Source organism: Eucyclogobius newberryi, unplaced genomic scaffold (genome assembly GCF_026437365.1).
Source record: "Eucyclogobius newberryi isolate DKJ021-1_F unplaced genomic scaffold, fEucNew1.0.hap1 SCAF_17, whole genome shotgun sequence".
In the NCBI taxonomy this organism is placed as follows: Eukaryota; Metazoa; Chordata; class Actinopteri; order Gobiiformes; family Gobiidae; genus Eucyclogobius; species Eucyclogobius newberryi.
In genome coordinates this window covers 1,541,654-1,564,610 of record NW_027315801.1, presented here as the reverse complement: position 1 = coordinate 1,564,610, position 22,957 = coordinate 1,541,654, and the positions used below count along the sequence as shown (strand labels likewise).

General features: G+C 43.2%; 1 protein-coding gene across 1 annotated transcript; it reads right to left on the bottom strand.

Annotated features, from left to right (window-relative positions):
* Nucleotides 1-7,152: 7,152 nt before the first annotated feature.
* Nucleotides 7,153-12,035, bottom strand: LOC140363633 (uncharacterized). The gene is made up of 5 exons (XM_072450262.1): nucleotides 12,014-12,035; nucleotides 10,059-10,436; nucleotides 9,060-9,182; nucleotides 7,347-7,384; nucleotides 7,153-7,272 (listed from the first exon to the last, which is right to left on the bottom strand). Exons 1-5 carry the CDS (start codon nucleotides 12,033-12,035, stop codon nucleotides 7,153-7,155), a joined length of 681 nt encoding a protein of 226 aa, XP_072306363.1.
* Nucleotides 12,036-22,957: the final 10,922 nt, after the last annotated feature.

Sequence of the window (22,957 nt, the reverse complement as noted above, 5' to 3'; positions counted from 1 at the left end):
TGGACCGGCCTCCTGCTGGTGCCAGAGTCAGGACTAAACATGGACCGGCCTCCTGCTGGTGCCAGAGTCAGGACTAAACATGGAGCGGCCTCCTGCTGGTGCCAGAGTCAGGACTAAACATGGACCGGCCTCCTGCTGGTGCCAGAGTCAGGACTAAACATGGAGCGGCCTCCTGCTGGTGCCAGAGTCAGGACTAAACATGGAGCGGCCTCCTGCTGGTGCCAGAGTCAGGACTAAACATGGACCGGCCTCCTGCTGGTGCCAGAGTCAGGACTAAACATGGACCGGTCTCCTGCTGGTGCCAGAGTCAGGACTAAACATGGAGCGGCCTCCTGCTGGTGCCAGAGTCAGGACTAAACATGGACCGGCCTCCTGCTGGTGCCAGAGTCAGGACTAAACATGGACCGGCCTCCTGCTGGTGCCAGAGTCAGGACTAAACATGGACCGGCCTCCTGCTGGTGCTAGAGTCAGGACTAAACATGGACCGGCCTCCTGCTGGTGCCAGAGTCAGGACTAAACATGGACCGGCCTCCTGCTGGTGCCAGAGTCAGGACTAAACATGGACCGGCGATAGTTCGGCAGAAACGGACCAGGAGCAGAAAATCATCTGGGTTACATACATTTTTTAAGGGTTAGTGATTGTTTCATTCTTGCGAATCTATAGCAACATCAGCATTATTTTTTGCTATATGACAAAGAGTGATGCCTTTTTGCCTTTATGACATCATCATTGTGACATCATTGTTCTTTTGGCTTTATGACATCATCATTATTTGTGACATCACTGTTCTTTTGGCTTTATGACATCATCATTATTTGTGACATCATTGTTCTTTTGGCTTTATGACATCATCTGCTTTATGACATCATCGCTCTCAGCTGTTAAAAGCAAGACGGGGCAATTTCAACTTCGTTATAATTTGCCAATCGAACAGACAAGCAGCGACTAAACCCGAGAGCATTGAACAATGTCGAAAGGCTGGTATGAATATAGTGTGGAGGACGACGAAGCCCTCTACAATGAGGACTTCGACCTCATGGAGGCGCATGGTTTGAATCCCAATGAGGAGGACCAACCCAGTTCTGTTCTACCTGTAGACCAGCTGAAGGAGCAGCTTGAGCAGTTTGGCTTTACTGTGAAGGAGGATCAATCAGAGGAGTCTGAACGCCAACGAAGGCAAAAGGAAGAGGACGAGCAGAGCATGCTAGTGATGCTTCGACTGGCAATGGCGTCTAAAGCTTCAGAGGCCCAAAAGAGGGAAGAGAATCTGCTGAAAGAGATGGAGGAGCTGAAGAAGCTCAGAGAAGCAGAGAGGAAGACGTTTTCCAGAGACCTCAAACCATGCCTCAAACGCACTCAAGAGCAGAACAAGTGGCTCAGACAGGAGCAAGAGCTGAGCGCCAAACAACACGAGGAGAAGTCGACGTTACTGCAAGAAATGAAGGAGATCATCACCGAGGAGAAAGGAATCCTGCTCGACTGCTCTGAGGAACTGGTCCAAGAGGTCGCTGAGGTCACAGACTATTTAACACGACTGGAAGCTGAGCTGGAGGAGAAGAACAGAGCACAAGAACAAGAGCTGTGTAGTGCAGAGGAAGAGTGCCACCTGCTGGAGGAGAAGAACAGAGCACAAGAACAAGAGCTGAGGAGGGCAGAGGAAGAGAGCCACCTGCTGGAGGAGAAGAACAGAGCACAAGAACAAGAGCTGAGGAGGGCAGAGGAAGAGCGCCACCTGCTGGAGGAGAAGAACAGAGCACAAGAACAAGAGCTGAGGAGGGCAGAGGAAGAGCGCCACCTGCTGGAGGAGAAGAACAGAGCACAAGAACAAGAGCTGAGGAGGGCAGAGGAAGAGCGCCACCTGCTGGAGGAGAAGAACAGAGCACAAGAACAAGAGCTGAGGAGGGCAGAGGAAGAGCGCCACCTGCTGGAGAGGATGTGCAACGCGCAAAAGCAGAAGCTTGAGAAGATAAAACACACATGATAGATAAGGCTGCTGAGCTGCATATTCCCCTCTGCACTTTTCAATTTATTCTGAGAATGAATTAAAATCAATTAAAAAGTATAATAAAAATGCATTTTGCCTATGTTTTTCTTTTGTGCTAGACCACTAGATCAGGGTTTCTCAAAGGTGTGGTGGAGTTTAGAGGTGCCGTGCGAAATGTTAGAGTTGAATGGAATTTTGAGACTAAAGACAACATATGCAAAAATGAATTAATGAAATAATCTTGTAAATAATTGATAAAATGCTATTTAAGTTGTTTTGGATAGAAAACAATCTTAATTCAAATAATTTGTGTTAAAAAAAACACTTGGCAACTTCTAAGGTGGTGGATGAAGAAATAATTCAACATTTGCTTCAATGTAGGTTCTGTTCATAGTTTTTATGGACAGAATTGGCTGCCCACTAGTTTGACGATTCACTGCCCAGAACCCAGAATTTCTAGCCGGTGCTCCTCCAGCTGAGGTGGCTCGGGCATCTGTTCCGGAGCCTCCTGGGGAGGTCTTTCTGAAAGACATTCAGAAAGATGGAAGATGGAAGAAGTGTCTGGGGAGTGGGAAGTCTGGGAGTCCCTGCTTGGACCCGGATAAGCGGAAGAAGATGATGGATGGATGCCTCAATGTCATTCTTTAATTGTAATTTACAATTTATGCAAAATGATGGGCTAGTTCAATTCTCATGCAGGAGGCCAAACATGAATGCTTTAAAACCAGAACTCAAAATAACCTTCATAGTTGCTTTATATTATGTAAATGATCAAACAAGGTTAAAAGGGAGCCTCTAAAATGAAATGTAACAAAAAATCTAGAAATGCCTCGGCTTAGGAAACGTGCGTGTTGGGAAAACAAACCGAATCCAAACCAGGAAGTGACCTTAAAGTGAGCCACGCTGAGACGCACGAGAGGCTCAGGATCAACACATCTGTGTGAGATCGACAGAGGATCTTTTTTGTTTGCTTAGGTGAAAAGGATAAAAGATATATGACTTTATTTGTGTTGGTTTCTTTTCTGCAGTTTTTTTTAAAAGGTCACAAATTGTTATCGAAACAATTTAAAGTTGAATTAAGTTGTTTTACATCTCTCGTCATAGTTTTGGCTTGGTATGGTGTAGGCAGAGACGCTGGGCACCAGGGGGCGATGTTGCTGCTGGGGGGCCCTCAGTGAGACGGGGGCTGTGTGTCGAGCTGTAGATGTGGGTGTGGTCTATTGTGTCTCAGAGAGTCTGGAGGCAGGCTCTGAGTCCAGAGTACAGACGAATGGACAGAAATGGATCAAGTTCCAGTTCATTTTCTTTTCTTCCTTCATGAACATTGCTATCTTTGTTCCACAGGTGTTTTCTACCTTTTCCGCAAAACCATCTGCATCGTTCTCGAGCGAATCACAAACCTCAGCGATGACCGTTCTCCCGTTTCGCGACTCTTCAATTTCCTCCGCAGCAAGTTTTCGTTTTGACCGCCTTTCCGGCTTCACTCTACAACAAGAGCGTGCTGAGGGTCAAACCTCCAGAGCGCCGCCATAAACCCTCACGTGAAGAAAGCAGGTTTACCTCGTTTTACTCTCGTGTTAATAATATCGCTTATGTCTCGTGAATATCTTTCATTTTACGGTTTTGTGTACGGCGTGTCAATAATGCGCATGTGAACGGTACAAAGCACTCGCGGCTCATCCTCCGCATAACTCCACCGAGCACATTGAGCTGATTGGCCGGAATGTGGTCCTTGAAGGATTATACTTGCCCACACCGGTCCAGCGCCAGAAACCTGGAGGGGAAACCGGAAGTTGTTTCACATCTCACAGTGATACAAACTTGGAAATGGGGCCAGTTGAAACCCGGCTGTAGTGGTCATCTACAGGGACAAACCGTTTAAGTATTACCGCGTTGTTGTTTGGAGTGATGGCCCCCGAATGATAACAGTAAATACAAATAATAGAATGAACCCACTTTTCAGTGCATAATAAAACACATGTTCAGACTGATAGACACAAGCAGGAGACAGTGAGACGGATCCTACAGCGAGGTCCTCCTGAAGGATCCTCGTGCGCTCCGCTTGACCTGTCCGTTTGATTTAAGGGTTGGTCAAAAGGTAAAAGGGTCAAATTAAATCATCACTGTTGAGAGATTTTACCAGAATCAGACTCAGAAAAGGTTTATTGTCAATGAACAGAATTCACAAACACAGGAAGTTGCTTTGGTGATTCGGTGCAACATAAAACAATGAACAATGATTAAAAAAAAAAACTGAAATAAGTCAAAAAGAAAAACAATTCAAATCTGCTATAGGATGAAAATAGGCTATGAGATTAAAAAAAAAAAATTAAAAATTAAAAAATAGGCTTACTCTGTACACAAATGCACATAACTGTTAACCGTGAGAAAACGTGTTTTATGTGTGCGCTGATCAACCCAACAGCATCTATCATCAACCCAACAGGATCTATCATCAACCCAACAGCATCTATCATCAACCCAACAGGATCTATCATCAACCCAACAGCATCTATCATCAACCCAACAGGATCTATCATCAACCCAACAGCATCTATCATCAACCCAACAGGATCTATCATCAACCCAACAGGATCTATCATCAACCCAACAGGATCTATCATCAACCCAACAGGATCTATCATCAACCCAACAGCATCTATCATCAACCCAACAGGATCTATCATCAACCCAACAGCATCTATCATCAACCCAACAGGATCTATCATCAACCCAACAGGATCTATCATCAACCCAACAGGATCTATCATCAACCCAACAGGATCTATCATCAACCCAACAGGATCTATCATCAACCCAACAGCATCTATCATCAACCCAACAGGATCTATCACCAACCCAACAGGATCTATCATCAACCCAACAGCATCTATCATCAACCCAACAGGATCTATCATCAACCCAACAGGATCTATCATCAACCCAACAGGATCTATCATCAACCCAACAGGATCTATCATCAACCCAACAGGATCTATCATCAACCCAACAGGATCTATCATCAACCCAACAGCATCTATCATCAACCCAACAGGATCTATCATCAACCCAACAGGATCTATCATCAACCCAACAGCATCTATCATCAACCCAACAGGATCTATCATCAACCCAACAGGATCTATCATCAACCCAACAGGATCTATCATCAACCCAACAGGATCTATCATCAACCCAACAGGATCTATCATCAACCCAACAGGATCTATCATCAACCCAACAGGATCTATCATCAACCCAACAGCATCTATCATCAACCCAACAGCATCTATCATCAACCCAACAGGATCTATCATCAACCCAACAGGATCTATCATCAACCCAACAGGATCTATCATCAACCCAACAGGATCTATCATCAACCCAACAGGATCTATCATCAACCCAACAGCATCTATCATCAACCCAACAGGATCTATCATCAACCCAACAGCATCTATCATCAACCCAACAGGATCTATCATCAACCCAACAGGATCTATCATCAACCCAACAGGATCTATCATCAACCCAACAGGATCTATCATCAACCCAACAGGATCTATCATCAACCCAACAGCATCTATCATCAACCCAACAGGATCTATCACCAACCCAACAGGATCTATCATCAACCCAACAGCATCTATCATCAACCCAACAGGATCTATCATCAACCCAACAGGATCTATCATCAACCCAACAGGATCTATCATCAACCCAACAGGATCTATCATCAACCCAACAGGATCTATCATCAACCCAACAGGATCTATCATCAACCCAACAGCATCTATCATCAACCCAACAGGATCTATCATCAACCCAACAGGATCTATCATCAACCCAACAGCATCTATCATCAACCCAACAGGATCTATCATCAACCCAACAGGATCTATCATCAACCCAACAGGATCTATCATCAACCCAACAGGATCTATCATCAACCCAACAGGATCTATCATCAACCCAACAGGATCTATCATCAACCCAACAGGATCTATCATCAACCCAACAGCATCTATCATCAACCCAACAGCATCTATCATCAACCCAACAGGATCTATCATCAACCCAACAGGATCTATCATCAACCCAACAGGATCTATCATCAACCCAACAGGATCTATCATCAACCCAACAGGATCTATCATCAACCCAACAGCATCTATCATCAACCCAACAGGATCTATCATCAACCCAACAGCATCTATCATCAACCCAACAGGATCTATCATCAACCCAACAGCATCTATCATCAACCCAACAGCATCTATCATCAACCCAACAGGATCTATCATCAACCCAACAGGATCTATCATCAACCCAACAGCATCTATCATCAACCCAACAGGATCTATCATCAACCCAACAGCATCTATCATCAACCCAACAGGATCTATCATCAACCCAACAGGATCTATCATCAACCCAACAGGATCTATCATCAACCCAACAGGATCTATCATCAACCCAACAGGATCTATCATCAACCCAACAGGATCTATCATCAACCCAACAGCATCTATCATCAACCCAACAGGATCTATCATCAACCCAACAGGATCTATCATCAACCCAACAGCATCTATCATCAACCCAACAGGATCTATCATCAACCCAACAGGATCTATCATCAACCCAACAGGATCTATCATCAACCCAACAGGATCTATCATCAACCCAACAGGATCTATCATCAACCCAACAGGATCTATCATCAACCCAACAGGATCTATCATCAACCCAACAGCATCTATCATCAACCCAACAGCATCTATCATCAACCCAACAGGATCTATCATCAACCCAACAGGATCTATCATCAACCCAACAGGATCTATCATCAACCCAACAGGATCTATCATCAACCCAACAGCATCTATCATCAACCCAACAGCATCTATCATCAACCCAACAGCATCTATCATCAACCCAACAGGATCTATCATCAACCCAACAGGATCTATCATCAACCCAACAGGATCTATCATCAACCCAACAGGATCTATCATCAAACAAAGAGAACCTGTCGGTGTTTCGTTGACGTCGGCGATAAGTTTGCGCATGCTGAGGGATTCCGGTTCATTCAGGAGTCGGAGTGTGTTTTGACGTTTGCATGACTTCCCAAGCACCAGGGGGCGATGTTGCTGCTGGGGGGCCCTCACTGTGTGTTGAGGGTGTTGTAGATGTGGGCGTGGTCTCTTGTGTCTGCAGAGAGAGTCTGATAAGTGGAGTCTGCAGGCTCTGAGGCCGGAGCACGGCAGTTCTCGTAGAGCACAACCTGAAACACGGACATAACAAACGTTCTTATCATATATTTTGAGATTGATGGGGTAATATTTATTCAAATTTTACCTCGTTGATTTCTCCTGAAGTATCTGCTTTTGGAGACTCTGCAAAAACACACATTGCTTATATTACCTGAGTTAAGGTGTGGAATCCAATGTGTACAGCCCTCAAGTTGTTACTAAATGACTTTAATGCATCTAAATTGAGAAGAAGCATACTTTTAGGAAACGGTTTATTAGATGTAATCCCTCATTTGTCCACCGGTGGTCCACGGTAGGAAAGGTTTCATCTGGACGCTGTTTCCGGATCGTGAATCTATTCGCTGTACCGTTTTGCCTAAATGCGGCTGACAAATTGCAACGTCCAATCACTTTTGGGAAGATACTTGAAGCGCAGTCCAATTTACGGGTATTTTTTATTGCAATTTCTAAGAGATTTGCCTTAATATCCTCTGAATATTGTGGCCGGAGTCATAATAAAAGGTGTCAATATTGCACATCCCTAACGGCAGATGCAAAGAGTCATTTAAAGTGATTGTGACACACGCTTTTGTTTTTTTATTTGTTGTTAGATGAATAAAATCATAAAATATGACTTAAAAGTTGTTAATTACAGCAAGTAGTTCAAAGAAATATCTCTATCTTTGTCAGCAATACACAAAGAGTTATCCAAAATGCACCACCAATTTACAAATGAGGAATATCAGTTTTGGACGTTTAAAACATTGGGTTTTAAACAAAAATAATAACTATTAAACAAACGAACGTTGGCTCTTTTTTAGAGTGCAGTTGCCATATGGAATACGTTGCCCAATTTGGCATCTTAATTGAACTTTTTTATCTCTTTTTAAGCGTGTTCATGATGTGTTCTGTCGCTGTAGCCCAGAGAAGTGCTCAGTTTAAATGTAGATAAATCACTTTCATAGTATATTCTTGGAAAGAGAAGCAAAAATCACAGTATTTGTCCATAATTATCAACGTTTTTGGATCTAAGGTTCACGCTGCAGGTCAAAAACTATTTTTTTTGGCCCTTATGTGACCTGTATCTAATAGTGTCAGGACAGTGGGAACAGCACAAATGAGTGGAAATAAATCTGATCTGTATCTGAACGCTCAGGTCCAGTTCATGCGGCCTGAACGTCATCAACAGGTCACATTTCTGGAGCTAAACGTCACAATTCTGAGTCAAAGTGGAGGAAAATGTCACACAAAAACTGTTTGTGAAGTAATCAACATATCAAATCAGGCCAAAAAAGAGCATTTGTACCGTAATCGAGCGGTATATGAGGAGATTGTGAAGGAGTTGAAAGAAGCTAAGCACTTGAATAAAAGGAGCAGACCCGGGTAACGTGCCTTTTTGACTTCTGTAAACAGAGTGAGCTACATGTGACAATGTGTTCTTTTGTGCACATGCGGGACACATAAAGCTGCTTTCTGTTCACAGACACACACGACAGTCACATGTTTTTTGTAATGTGAACGAGCACATCAAAAATCTAGTTGAAACGAAAAAAAACTCTGAATCGGACCCTGCAGCGTGAACGTGGCCTGAGACTTTGCTCTGCCAATCAGCACTTTGAAAAACGGCGCCAAATCAGTCAATAACTCTCTGCATATGTTGGACAAATAATAGACTCTTTGCCATATTTTCAATGTCATCATGTTGACTACGCTTTAGTAACACGAGTAGTCTAACCTTGCCCTGCACTAGAATGATCCGTGTGTGGAAAGTGTATTTCCCCAATGCTGGTTCCGTTTGAAATCCATCCTGTGCGCTCACCGCAGTTTGAGTTCCCCTTTTTGTAGATGATCAGAAGCCGCAGCCCTCCGGCCATCAGCAGCAGCAGCGCCGGGATCAGGAGCAACAGCAGCAGACGCCGCCGCCCGTTAGCCTCTGCTACAGCTGAACAGCAGTTTAGAAAGGCTCAAAATGCATTTATATGTTCTATGTTCAAAAATGGCTCATAATAAGTGTTTCACAATACGCCATCAAACGTGTCTGTCGTGCTTATTCAATCTTTATCCAAATATACAAGCGTTCATCCCTCCATTTAACATGGCCTGGTGACATCGCCTGCTTGTCCCCATGGAGATGGATACAGTATGTTTAATGCCATGCTGTGGAACGTTCTAGGTAAAGCAACAACAGCTGGATTGAGACCAGCAGGAGGCAGAACCACAAGACACTGTTGTTAAATGTGCTCTATTATTATTACTACTATTATTATTCTTTTGGAATGGAAGGGAACCTCTCAAGACTCAGCGTCATTTTACATGTTAAAAAGTAATAACATCTCAATATAGAAAAGAATAAATAGACGAACAGCGACTGGAGCCAGTCTGAAGACATGGGTTTAGGTTTTGAAAGATAAAACCTGCAGTAAGTCCGGATAAATAACCATGACCATTTTATATGCAAAGATAAGTCATGTCAGTTTCATTATTTATTTATTTATTTATTTATTTTTTAAAAATGTATTTTTTATTTTTTTATTTATTTTATTTTAATTTACTTTTGCTTTTTTTTTCTTTTGTTTATTTATTTTATTTTTATTTATTTAACATTTTTAATTAATTCATTTCATTTGTAATTTTTTTTTTATTATTAATCTTTTTTAATTCTTATTTTTAAATTATTTTTTTTAATTTACCTTTAATTTGATTTAATTTGTATTTATAGTTGCATTTTTTACGTATACATTCACACCTTCGTTAATTACCTCTGGTCACACACTAGAGGAATGATAATCATTGTGAACAAATGCAAATAACCGCTCACCATCTTCCACAATGACCTCGAACGTTCCTGAAGAGTCGTCTCCGGAAGGCGCTCGAACACCACAGACGTATTGCCCCATATCGGCTTTGGTAAGACCCCGGATGCCCACGAGCAAGGCACTTTGCCCATAGCTGAGGCTGTATCGGCCACTATCAGCATGATCTTCGTAGGTCACGAGAACAGGCCCTGGGTTTCCTCTGCGCTGCAGGTACAGATGGGGTTGGAAGAAGGACCTGCACTTGCTATAGTCCTGTATGCACTCCGAAGGCGGCTTACGGATGTACGCGAACTTATTGAGCAGACATTTAACGGAGATGTTTTCTCCGACAACGCCGACAACTTTCGCCAACTCTGCGGAAGAGTTAGTCTTGTCGGTGCCTGTAAAAAGAAAGGCGTAAACAAGAGAAATTCACAGATACTGTTTAACTGTGACTATGGGAACATGTTGTTGACTCGGTTTATGGTTCATATCGCCGTGGTTACTGGGCCGACCCACACAAAACCAAAAAACTGGCAAAAATGTCTTCTTTACAAATAAACACAAGTGATTTTTTTTATTTTCCCCCTCAGAAAGTAGTGCCATTATTCAACCACAAATACTTGGAAGTCAAACAAATAATGATAAGGATCATCGTTTGTGGATGTCTATTTTGATACCGTATTTTCCGGAGTATAAGTCGCACCAGCCAAAAAGTGCATAATAGAGAAGAAAAAACATATATAAGTCACACTGGAGTATAAGTCGCATTTTTTTCGGAAAACAATTTTCTAAAATCCAAGACCAAGAACAGACATTTCATCTTGAAATGCAATTAGAACATGGTGAATAGGTGTACGTATGCTAACGCTAACACCTTCAGCTACACGACGTATGCTAACGCTAACACCTTCAGCTACATGACGTATGCTAACGCTAACACCTTCAGCTACATGACGTATGCTAACGCTAACACCTTCAGCTACATGACGTATGCTAACGCTAACACCTTCAGCTACATGACGTATGCTAACGCTAACACCTTCAGCTACATGACGTATGCTAACGCTAACACCTTCAGCTACATGACGTATGCTAACGCTAACACCTTCAGCTACATGACGTATGCTAACGCTAACACCTTCAGCTACATGGCGTATACTAACGCTAACACCTTCAGCTACATGACGTATGCTAACGCTAACACCTTCAGCTACATGACGTATGCTAACGCTAACACTTTCAGCTACATGACGTATGCTAACGCTGACACCTTCAGCTACATGACGTATGCTAAGGCTAACACCTTCAGCTACATGACGTATGCTAACGCTAACACATTCAGCTACATGACGTATGCTAATGCTAACACCTTCAGCTACATGATGTATGCTAACGCTAACACCTTCAGCTACATGACGTATGCTAACGCTAACAACTTCAGCTACATGACGTATGCTAACGCTAACACCTTCAGCTACATGAGGCACAGACAGAACTGTGGTAAGTGTCTGGTATGTTAACGTAACATATGAACAGTTATTCAGAGAACTATAGCATAAAGAACATGCTAACAAGTTTAGCAAAGCATCAGTTTTACCCCAAATCACTAAATCCACTGAATTCTTCTTCCTCTGTGTCACTTCTAAACAACTCCACAAACTCCAGAGGAAGAGGAAGTGCAGATTCTTCTTCTGCGTCGCTTAGAGCCTAGAGCGCCCTCTTGTGGTTGCCAGTGTGAAAATAATGAATATATAAGTCACACTCTGGGCAAAAATATGAAAAAAGGTGCAACTTATAGTACAGAAAATAGGGTATTTCTTTAAAAAACAGTACATTTCCTGTGGGCCCTTGACCACCATCGGAGATCATCAATTTCTAAAGCGTAATAGAAAGCGTTCGTATTCGTGTGTTTCAGGCAAAAACGTTCCTTCTGGATTTCGACAGGGCAACGGTCCATTAGAAATGAATCACTGACCTCTGTTTAGCAGCGTTTCCATAGCAGCGGTTGTAAGGTCATAAGGTAAAGGCTTAAGCCGGGCTAGAAAAAACACACAGTATGACAAACAATAAAGACGTAGGTCAAATATGGGAAAATATTATAAGGCAATAATAAGCACTAGTTATGTGTTTAAGAACATAAAACGTTTGAGCATTTGTTGTCGGCCTTTTAATTCTTTTCCAATGTTAATAAGCCATGAACAACAAGAAAAAATGTTATTAAATATGTACAAATTGGTTATAAAAGCATTAATACAATAAAAAAAAATGCTGGTAAATGCTTTTTAACAAATAGCTCGTGCTTAGTGAAAAAAGAAATTTCATTGAAATGTTGGGTGAAATATAATTGACTGATATTATTATTACCATATTCTTTTATACTGTATATCAAACTTTGTGCAATAGTTCCGATCCATCCAACAGCTGTAAATAAGAGTGTTATTATTATTAAGATTGTTGCATCAATGGAATTTCCCCATGTGGGACAATAAAGGAATATCTTATCTTATCTTATCTTATTTCTAAGTTATCTGTTTTTATTATCTGTACCTAACCGTGTGGGACAATCAGAGCGATCTTATCTTCTCAAGTTGTATTTAGAGTGATTCATGCATATTTGTGTCATCTTTATTCTCCTTTATTCTGCAAGTCTCATATTTTTTACTTTACTTTGTTCAGCAATTTTATGACACGTTGCCAATCGCGTAGCCATCTTGACACGCCCTCGTGCTTAAAGGGGCGGCCACGAAACAGCACAACATAAGCAGACGTGAAGTCATTCTTGATCGATATTGCGATTTGAAATGTCCAAAATATAATATAATGATCCACATGGTTGATGATGTTTATTTGTATTTATAAATTTCAATTCATCTCACTAACTTTATGTGAATACACCGTGCTGATGTTGACACCTTTGTAAAATGTACATAAATTAATAAAGTTTTGGAAAATTGTAATTGTCATTATAAAAAGTATTTTTATAATGATCAATGTTTTATCCCAGGACTATGATAATGGTGGGACTATAGCTAAAAGTAAAATAATAATAATTTAAAAAAAAATAATAATAACAATAATAATGGTGATAATAACAAAAAATAATTATAACGATGATGATAATAATAATAATAAATATAGCTGTAAGCGGCAATGATAGGCCCTCGCCACGCCGCCCGACAATGCAAGAGGAGGGGGCACTAACGTTAATGTGGAAGTTGAAGTAGTAAAAAGGCCAATACTCACGATAAGTTACTGTGATCTTGTACTCTTTGTAAATGTTGAGGCCTGCAGGTGTGATGAGGCCACATCTGTAGAGTCCGGAGTCCTTCACGCTCAGCCCGAAGAAATGTGCAAACACTACGCCTACTTCTGCATCCCTTTTGTACTCTGCTTTGTACTCTGAAATGTATTTTGGTTTGTAGTCTAATATAGTATCAGTTAGGATGGATGTTTTGGCCTTGTAAATGTAACTCAAAGGCTCATGGCTGCTCTCGCACTTGAGCACTTTCTTTCGGATGCACCCTGGAGGAGGTTCTAGCTGGGTCAGATTCTCTTTGACACACGTCAGGGAAAAGTTGGTCCCCTCTATTCTCTGGATTTCAACAGGTTTAGTTACGTCCAAGCTCTGTGCGAACCCTGAAACAGAGGAAATTATTGACACCACATGCTTGTCTCTGTGGAGATGCTATTGCTTTGACAGGAATGTCCCCACACTCGCTGATGTTCGCCATCTAGTGGTTGATGGCGATACATGAGAACGAGTCTGGTGATGATTTATGGCCCTGAAACCGCAAAGATGCTCTGAGCCACGGCACAGATCGAAAAAAAAAGAAAAAAACACATATTGGGGAAATTCAGAATAGAGTGTTTTTGACGCAAAGAGGAGAAGATTTTCTGAACAGAATTCATCGAACTAGCATGAATAAATAGTAGAAAAAGCTTCAGTTGTAGTCATCTGGACTCAGTTAGAAAAAGCATGAATAAAGCTAAATGTACTCCAGGTGTGTTTTTGATGAGGGAACAATGTTAAAACATAGAGTCATTTTTACTGCTCCTAGATTTTGACATCTTTTTAATCTGCTTCGGTAGATTTGTGGTGTTTTTCACTTTTTGACTGTTTCTATATCTGTATATATATATATAATAATAATAATAATAACTTTTATTTATATAGCGCTTTTCAGTGACCCAAAGACGCTGAACATAATAAAAAAGGGGGGGGTATTTACAGACAGGGGGGACAACACGTACAATACACATTAATATACAGATAAAATGAACAAGACAGAAGAAGTAGAGAGAAAAAGATGGGGATGTAACAGGGGGTAGAAGAGTAGGCAATGGGGTAGAGGAGGCTAGGGGTAGGGGAGGTCATAGGCTTGGGTGAAGAGGTATGTTTTTAGGCAGGATTTGAATGTTGTGAGTGAGGGAGAGTGGGACAGGTTGGGGGAGGGAGTTCCAGAGTCGGGGTGCTGTTCGGGAGAATGCTCTGTCGCCAAAAGTTTTGAGTCGGGATGTTGGTGCAGTCAGGGTGAGAGAGGAGGAGGATCGGAGAGCTCGGGTGGGGCGGTGGGGGATGAGGAGGTCAGACAGGTAGGGGGGGGCAAGGTGGTGAAGAGCTTTGAAGGTGAGGAGGAGTATTTTAAAGTTTATGCGCTGCTTGATGGGGAGAGAGTGGAGAGAGCGGAGAACGGGAGTGATACATTATATATATGTAATTTATATATATATATATATATATATATATATATATATATATATATATATATATATATATATATTAAGAATTTTGGGTACATTTTCAAATTTAAGTGAGATTTGAGAAGTTATATTTTTAACTCCCTGGGAAAAAATTGGTTGCTCTATCCATTTCAACGTCATTTTTTAATGTAACAATATTTTGTGGTTCACAGACTTTATTCGACAGGACAGTGTGACGCGGCACGGGAAGGAGACCGGGAAATGGCATGCAGTGCGTTTTCAAAAGCCGGATTCAAACTCACGACAGTGCGGCCTGCACCATAACGCAGGCATATGTGCCCTCCACTCCACCACGAGTGGCACAAGAGCTCCAGTGGTCTCAGAGTTCTGGCAGTCCTAGTGTTAAAAGCTCAAACATGTCAATTTAGCCTAAAACCGGTATGTGTCCTTTTAAATGCCCGGTTCTGGTTCATGTATGTAGTTCTTCATGCTAGTTCTGTTGTTCTTCATGCTAGTTTTGTAGTTCTTCATGCTAGTTTTGTAGTTGTTCATGCTAGTTTTGTAGTTGTTCATGCTAGTTTTGTAGTTGTTCATGCTAGTTTTGTAGTTCTTCATGCTAGTTTTTTAGTTCTTCATGCTAGTTTTGTAGTTCTTCATGCTAGTTCTGTTGTTCTTCATGCTAGTTTTGTAGTTCATCATGCTAGTTTTGTAGTTCTTCATGCTAGTTTTGTAGTTCTTCATGCTAGTTTTGTAGTTGTTCATGCTAGTTTTGTAGTTGTTCATGCTAGTTTTGTAGTTCTTCATGCTAGTTTTTTAGTTCTTCATGCTAGTTTTGTAGTTCTTCATGCTAGTTCTGTTGTTCTTCATGCTAGTTTTGTAGTTCTTCATGCTAGTTTTGTAGTTGTTCATGCTAGTTTTGTAGTTGTTCATGCTAGTTTTGTAGTTGTTCATGCTAGTTTTGTAGTTCTTCATGCTAGTTTTGTTGTTCTTCATGCTGGTTCTGTTGTTCTTCATGCTACTTTTGTAGTTCATCATGCTAGTTTTGTAGTTGTTCATGCTAGTTTTGTAGTTGTTCCTGCTAGTTTTGTAGTTGTTCATAATAGTTTTGTAGTTCTTCATGCTAGTTTTGTTGTTCTTCATGCTAGTTTTGTAGTTCTTCATGCTAGTTTTGTTCTTCATGCTAGTTTTTTAGTTCTTCATGCTAGTTTTGTAGTTCTTCATGCTAGTTTTGTGGTTCTTCATGCTAGTTTTGTAGTTGTCCATGCTAGTTTTGTTCTTCATGCTAGTTTTTTAGTTCTTCATGCTAGTTTTGTTCTTCAAGCTAGTTTTTTAGTTCTTCATGCTAGTTTTGTAGTTCTTCATGCTAGTTTTGTTCTTCATGCTAGTTTTGTAGTTCTTCATGCTAGTTTTGTTCTTCATGCTAGTTTTGTAGTTCTTCATGCTAGTTTTGTTCTTCATGCTAGTTTTGTAGTTTTTCATGCTAGTTTTGTTCATGCTAGTTTTGTAGTTCTTCATGCTAGTTTTGTTCTTCATGCTAGTTTTGTAGTTCTTCAAGCTAGTTTTGAGCAATGAAATGAAATGCTAGCTAGAGAAGTTGCCAAACATTCAGCGCAACCTTCCAGGCAAAGCATCAACATCTCCATGGAGACAAGCAGAGAAGTGACATAGAAAAAAAAAAAGAGATAAAATACTGGCATAGTTTATATTAATTGATTGATTTAATTGAATGCTAATGTTTAGTTTTCAGGAAGAGGAGGACTGAGTGCATTTCACATATCCACAAAATGAACTCCATAAATCAAATATACATAGTGAGATTGAATTGTAAGGATTAACAGATCATTCATCTTTGCCATAACAAATATACTCATGATCAGTATTCGAGTGAGAGTAACATCAAAATTATAATGACCCAAGTAGAGGAACGGGTCCAAGAACTGACCAAATAAGAGAATTTTTTTGCACATGGGGGTAATTGTAACATCTGAATTAGAATTTGAAGGACAAAACTAAATATTCCACAAAATCTGGTTTAATCTTCCACAAAAGTTAGAAAAACTAAATATAAGTCTGAAGGAGGAAATCCTTTTCACTTATAGACGCTATCACGGTGGAAAGAGGAACCAACACTTTTACACAAGAGTACGTACGGTACAACTGGGTGAGTAAACTGAATTAAAATACTCACATAGGATGGCTGCCCAGATGAGCAATTCGACCGTCATGCTGAGGCTGGAAGAGTGCACTCTGGAGTCTACGAATGAACTTCTGTGAAACCTCAAAGCTGTTGTACCTCTAGCTATTCATGACCGACTGCATTGAGAAAGATAATACCACAGCCAGCAATGTCCTGAGGCCAGAAACGGAAGTATATTGGGTCATTGTTGAATGTTAACTACAGTAGACTGGGTACAACTTGGATATAGAGTTGTCGCGATGTCAAATTTCAGCGCTAGTTTACCGATTACCATATTTTCCGGACTATAAGTTGCACATTTTTTCATAGTTTTGGCCCAGGTGAGACTTGTACTCCGGAGCGACTTATATGTGACATTATTCGTTATTTTCACACTGGTAACCGCATTTCACATGTTGATTATTTTTCACACTGACAACCACAAAAGGGCGCTCAAGGCTCTATTGATGCTTTGCTAAACTTGTTAGCATGTTCTTTATGCTATAGTTCTCTGAATAACTGTTCATATGTTACGTTAACATACCAGACACTTACCACAGTTCTGTCTATGCCTCATGTAGCTGAAGGTGTTAGCGTTAGCATACGTCATGTAGCTGAAGGTGTTAGCGTTAGCATACGTCATGTAGCTGAAGGTGTTAGCGTTAGCATACATCATGTAGCTGAAGGTGTTAGCGTTAGCATACGTCATGTAGCTGAAGGTGTTAGCGTTAGCATACGTCATGTAGCTGAAGGTGTTAGCGTTAGCATACGTCATGTAGCTGAAGGTGTTAGCGTTAGCATACGTACACCTATTCACCATGTTCTCTCATCTGTTATTATTTTAAATTGCATTTCTCTATTATGCTTTTTTTTGCTTGTTTTATACTCCGGTGCAATTTATAGTCCGGACAATACGGTATTCCCGATCATAGACACAACAGTGAAATCTTTAATCCTTAAAACGCCAGTGTCCTCAGGTAAACTCGTTGTCTTGCAGAGAGTAAAAGACCACCTGCATGTGTCGCTTGTTTGTTGATCGAGTGCGGACGAAGCCAGATTTTTTTAATGATGCTCCCACAGTTTGGAACATTCTTCAAACTGGACAGAAATTGAAGTCCTTTGGAATCAGCACACATGGCGGATCTCTGGGGTCAACCCTTCTTGTTTGTGATCATTTTGCGCCATTCTGTAGCCAGCTCCAAGGCATGGTTTGGGGTGTGGCCTCCCTTAACTGGTTGATGTTGGTCTCCTTAAGTCAGCTCCAGCCCAACGTTTTTGCGCTGTTCATTTTTTGGCTCGGTCGCACTTTGAAAAGAGTTTCTGTAGAGTCCATGTGTGTCAAACTCATTTTGGGCCGTGGGCCGAATTTTGACGCTCAGGCTGGGTCGAACATAACGTAAAAGATAAAACAATAAATAATATAAAAAATAAATAGCTTTATATAGCCTTGTAATAGTTATTTGTGGACAGTGATGCGTTCATGAATCAGAAGCAGCAACAGGAACATGTGATGTGATTCTATTATTAAATGTTGGTATCACAGACATGTTGGTTTTTGCTGCTGAAACGCAATATGGGCTCAGTATTTTTATAGTTTAAGCTTAATGCCAAATTATTCATGTAGTGACTCTAATGAGTGCATCGTGTTTGTGTTCACAGTCACATTAGTGTGGACACAGAGCTCACAGCAGCTTCACTCATGTTCATACTTTATCACACTCTGACCTGTGTTTTTACCGGATCTGTCCAGGTTTGCACTGGTGTGGATGTTTTCCGCTCAGAGCATCATCACAGAAGATTGTTATCTTGTTGTTAGCTCCACATTAGTGTCGCTTTTGGCACAACTCTAACATCCACAAAACCGCCTCCATTCTTTATTCTTGTTTCCCAAATCCACACGTCTTTTTCCTCGCTCACACCTCTGCTTGAGTCTGTAAAGTTCGTGACGCACGCAAGCAGCACACACAGCAGCGCATAGCAGCGCGGGGGCGGGGCCGGGGCTGCAAAGGATGTATGTATCTATCAGAAATTAATAAATATAAACTAGAAATGTTCGGCGGGCCGGATGAAAACATCTGGGGGGCCGGATGCAGCCCCCAGGCCGCATGTTTGACACCTCTGATTCCAACCTTCCGAAGTGGTGTTAAAAGTCATGGGAGTAGTTTTCAGTAAGAGCCCCAAATGTCAGAAGTCCTATCACCAGTCAGCAAGTTTTAATCCACCAAGCTCCTTTATGTTCTTAATGAAAAGCAAAGTTAACAAATTAAACGAGTTTTACCTGATTTTTAACTGTAATCATTTTAAACTCTTTACAGCTCCACATGTATGGCTCATTTACCTAAGGCATTTTCAACATCCTAAATATGATTAATATATTATTATAAGCACTTTTCACGAGTTTCTGAGCCAAGGAAGAGATTTGCTGTCTATTTTTTCCCCAAATAGTAATAATAATAATTTTAGAAAACAGATTTGACTTTATTAAGTGCAAAAATCGGGTAAATAAATGGTTCTGTTTTCACGTTTCAAAACAGGATAAATCTAAATCATCGTGCAGACGCTTTAATATGCTAATAGCCTGAGTCAAAATGATATCTCTCCCATAAATACGCATTGAAAACTGACAAAAATCATACAAAAAAACAGGAAACTGGAAGATGATGCGTGGTAGGGCAAGTTCTTGGGTATTGATGAGAGTGTGTGGAGCAAGAGCTGCTCGGAAACATGACGGAGGAAACGTTAAAGGAAGTAACACATTTTGCTTTCGGGGTCATTTTACCCGGCCAGATTCATCTGGACACAATGGAGATCGTGTCGCTGCTCTGCTTTTTAACAGGTGAGAAATAATACACTGTTGTTTTGAATTTAAGTCATGATCCGTGTTGTGTTTGTGTCGTAAATACCAGTTATGATGGATACAAAGTGAGCGGGATTAAATACACCGAATTCAAAGATTTCTAGATTATGTACCGACTCTTTTGTGAATTATTTGTGATATGACAATACTGCTCTGTCCAACGAGGCCCCCAAAAATAGACATGGCAACTGCGTTAAGTTAAATATGCGTAAAGAAAAAGTATGTATCAACCTTTCATTTTATACACATATATACACAAAAACAATCAGAAAGCTTTATATTATATTATTATTCTTGGCTGCGGATAAATTATTGTTTTACAGTTATGGCTGGGATGTCGACGTTTTAGTTGAAAAAACTGTACAATTGCCAGAGTCAGGACTAAACATGGACCGGCCTCCTGCTGGTGCCAGAGTCAGGACTAAACATGGACCGGCCTCCTGCTGGTGCCAGAGTCAGGACTAAACATGGACCGGCCTCCTGCTGGTGCCAGAGTCAGGACTAAACATGGACCGGCCTCCTGCTGGTGCCAGAGTCAGGACTAAACATGGACCGGCCTCCTGCTGGTGCCAGAGTCAGGACTAAACATGGACCGGCCTCCTGCTGGTGCCAGAGTCAGGACTAAACATGGGCCGGCCTCCTGCTGGTGCCAGAGTCAGGACTAAACATGGGCCGGCCTCCTGCTGGTGCCAGAGTCAGGACTAAACATGGACCTGCCTCCTGTTGGTGCCAGAGTCAGGACTAAACATGGACCGGCCTCCTGCTGGTGCCAGAGTCAGGACTAAACATGGACCGGCCTCCTGTAGGTGCCAGAGTCAGGACTAAACATGGACCGGCCTCCTGCTGGTGCCAGAGTCAGGACTAAACATGGACCGGCCTCCTGCTGGTGCCATAGTCAGGACTAAACATGGACCGGCCTCCTACTGGTGCCAGAGTCAGGACTAAACATGGACCGGCCTCCTGCTGGTGCCAGAGTCAGGACTAAACATGGACCGGCCTCCTGCTGGTGCCAGAGTCAGGACTAAACATGGACCGGCCTCCTGCTGGTGCCAGAGTCAGGACTAAACATGGACCGGCCTCCTGCTGGTGCCAGAGTCAGGACTAAACATGGACCGGCCTCCTGCTAGTGCCAGAGTCAGGACTAAACATGGGCCGGCCTCCTGCTGGTGCCAGAGTCAGGACTAAACATGGGCCGGCCTCCTGCTGGTGCCAGAGTCAGGACTAAACATGGACCGGCCTCCTGCTGGTGCCAGAGTCAGGACTAAACATGGACCGGCCTCCTGCTGGTGCCAGAGTCAGGACTAAACATGGACCGGCCTCCTGCTGGTGCCAGAGTCAGGACTAAACATGGACCGGCCTCCTGTAGGTGCCAGAGTCAGGACTAAACATGGACCGGCCTCCTGCTGGTGCCAGAGTCAGGACTAAACATGGACCGGCCTCCTGCTGGTGCCATAGTCAGGACTAAACATGGACCGGCCTCCTACTGGTGCCAGAGTCAGGACTAAACATGGACCGGCCTCCTGCTGGTGCCAGAGTCAGGACTAAACATGGACCGGCCTCCTGCTGGTGCCAGAGTCAGGACTAAACATGGACCGGCCTCCTGCTGGTGCCAGAGTCAGGACTAAACATGGACCGGCCTCCTGCTGGTGCCAGAGTCAGGACTAAACATGGGCCGGCCTCCTGCTGGTGCCAGAGTCAGGACTAAACATGGACCTGCCTCCTGTTGGTGCCAGAGTCAGGACTAAACATGGACCGGCCTCCTGCTGGTGCCAGAGTCAGGACTAAACATGGACCGGCCTCCTGCTGGTGCCAGAGTCAGGACTTAACATGGACCGGCCTCCTGCTGGTGCCAGAGTCAGGACTAAACATGGACCGGCCTCCTGCTGGTGCCAGAGTCAGGACTAAACATGGACCGGCCTCCTGCTGGTGCCAGAGTCAGGACTAAACATGGGCCGGCCTCCTGCTGGTGCCAGAGTCAGGACTAAACATGGGCCGGCCTCCTGCTGGTGCCAGAGTCAGGACTAAACATGGACCGGCCTCCTGCTGGTGCCAGAGTCAGGACTAAACATGGACCGGCCTCCTGTAGGTGCCAGAGTCAGGACTAAACATGGACCGGCCTCCTGCTGGTGCCAGAGTCAGGACTAAACATGGACCGGCCTCCTGCTGGTGCCAGAGTCAGGACTAAACATGGACCGGCCTCCTACTGGTGCCAGAGTCAGGACTAAACATGGACCGGCCTCCTGCTGGTGCCAGAGTCAGGACTAAACATGGACCGGCCTCCTGCTGGTGCCAGAGTCAGGACTAAACATGGACCGGCCTCCTGCTGGTGCCAGAGTCAGGACTAAACATGGACCGGCCTCCTACTGGTGCCAGAGTCAGGACTAAACATGGACCGGCCTCCTGCTGGTGCCAGAGTCAGGACTAAACATGGACCGGCCTCCTGCTGGTGCCAGAGTCAGGACTAAACATGGACCGGCCTCCTACTGGTGCCAGAGTCAGGACTAAACATGGACCGGCCTCCTGCTGGTGCCAGAGTCAGGACTAAACATGGACCGGCCTCCTGCTGGTGCCAGAGTCAGGACTAAACATGGACCGGCCTCCTGCTGGTGCCAGAGTCAGGACTAAACATGGGCCGGCCTCCTGCTGGTGCCAGAGTCAGGACTAAACATGGGCCGGCCTCCTGCTGGTGCCAGAGTCAGGACTAAACATGGGCCGGCCTCCTGCTGGTGCCAGAGTCAGGACTAAACATGGACCGGCCTCCTGCTGGTGCCAGAGTCAGGACTAAACATGGACCGGCCTCCTGCTGGTGCCAGAGTCAGGACTAAACATGGACCGGCCTCCTGTAGGTGCCAGAGTCAGGACTAAACATGGACCGGCCTCCTGCTGGTGCCATAGTCAGGACTAAACATGGACCGGCCTCCTGCTGGTGCCAGAGTCAGGACTAAACATGGACCGGCCTCCTACTGGTGCCAGAGTCAGGACTAAACATGGACCGGCCTCCTGCTGGTGCCAGAGTCAGGACTAAACATGGACCGGCCTCCTGCTGGTTCCAGAGTCAGGACTAAACATGGGCCGGCCTCCTGCTGGTGCCAGAGTCAGGACCAAACATGGGCCGGCCTCCTGCTGGTGCCAGAGTCAGGACTAAACATGGACCGGCCTCCTGCTGGTGCCAGAGTCAGGACTAA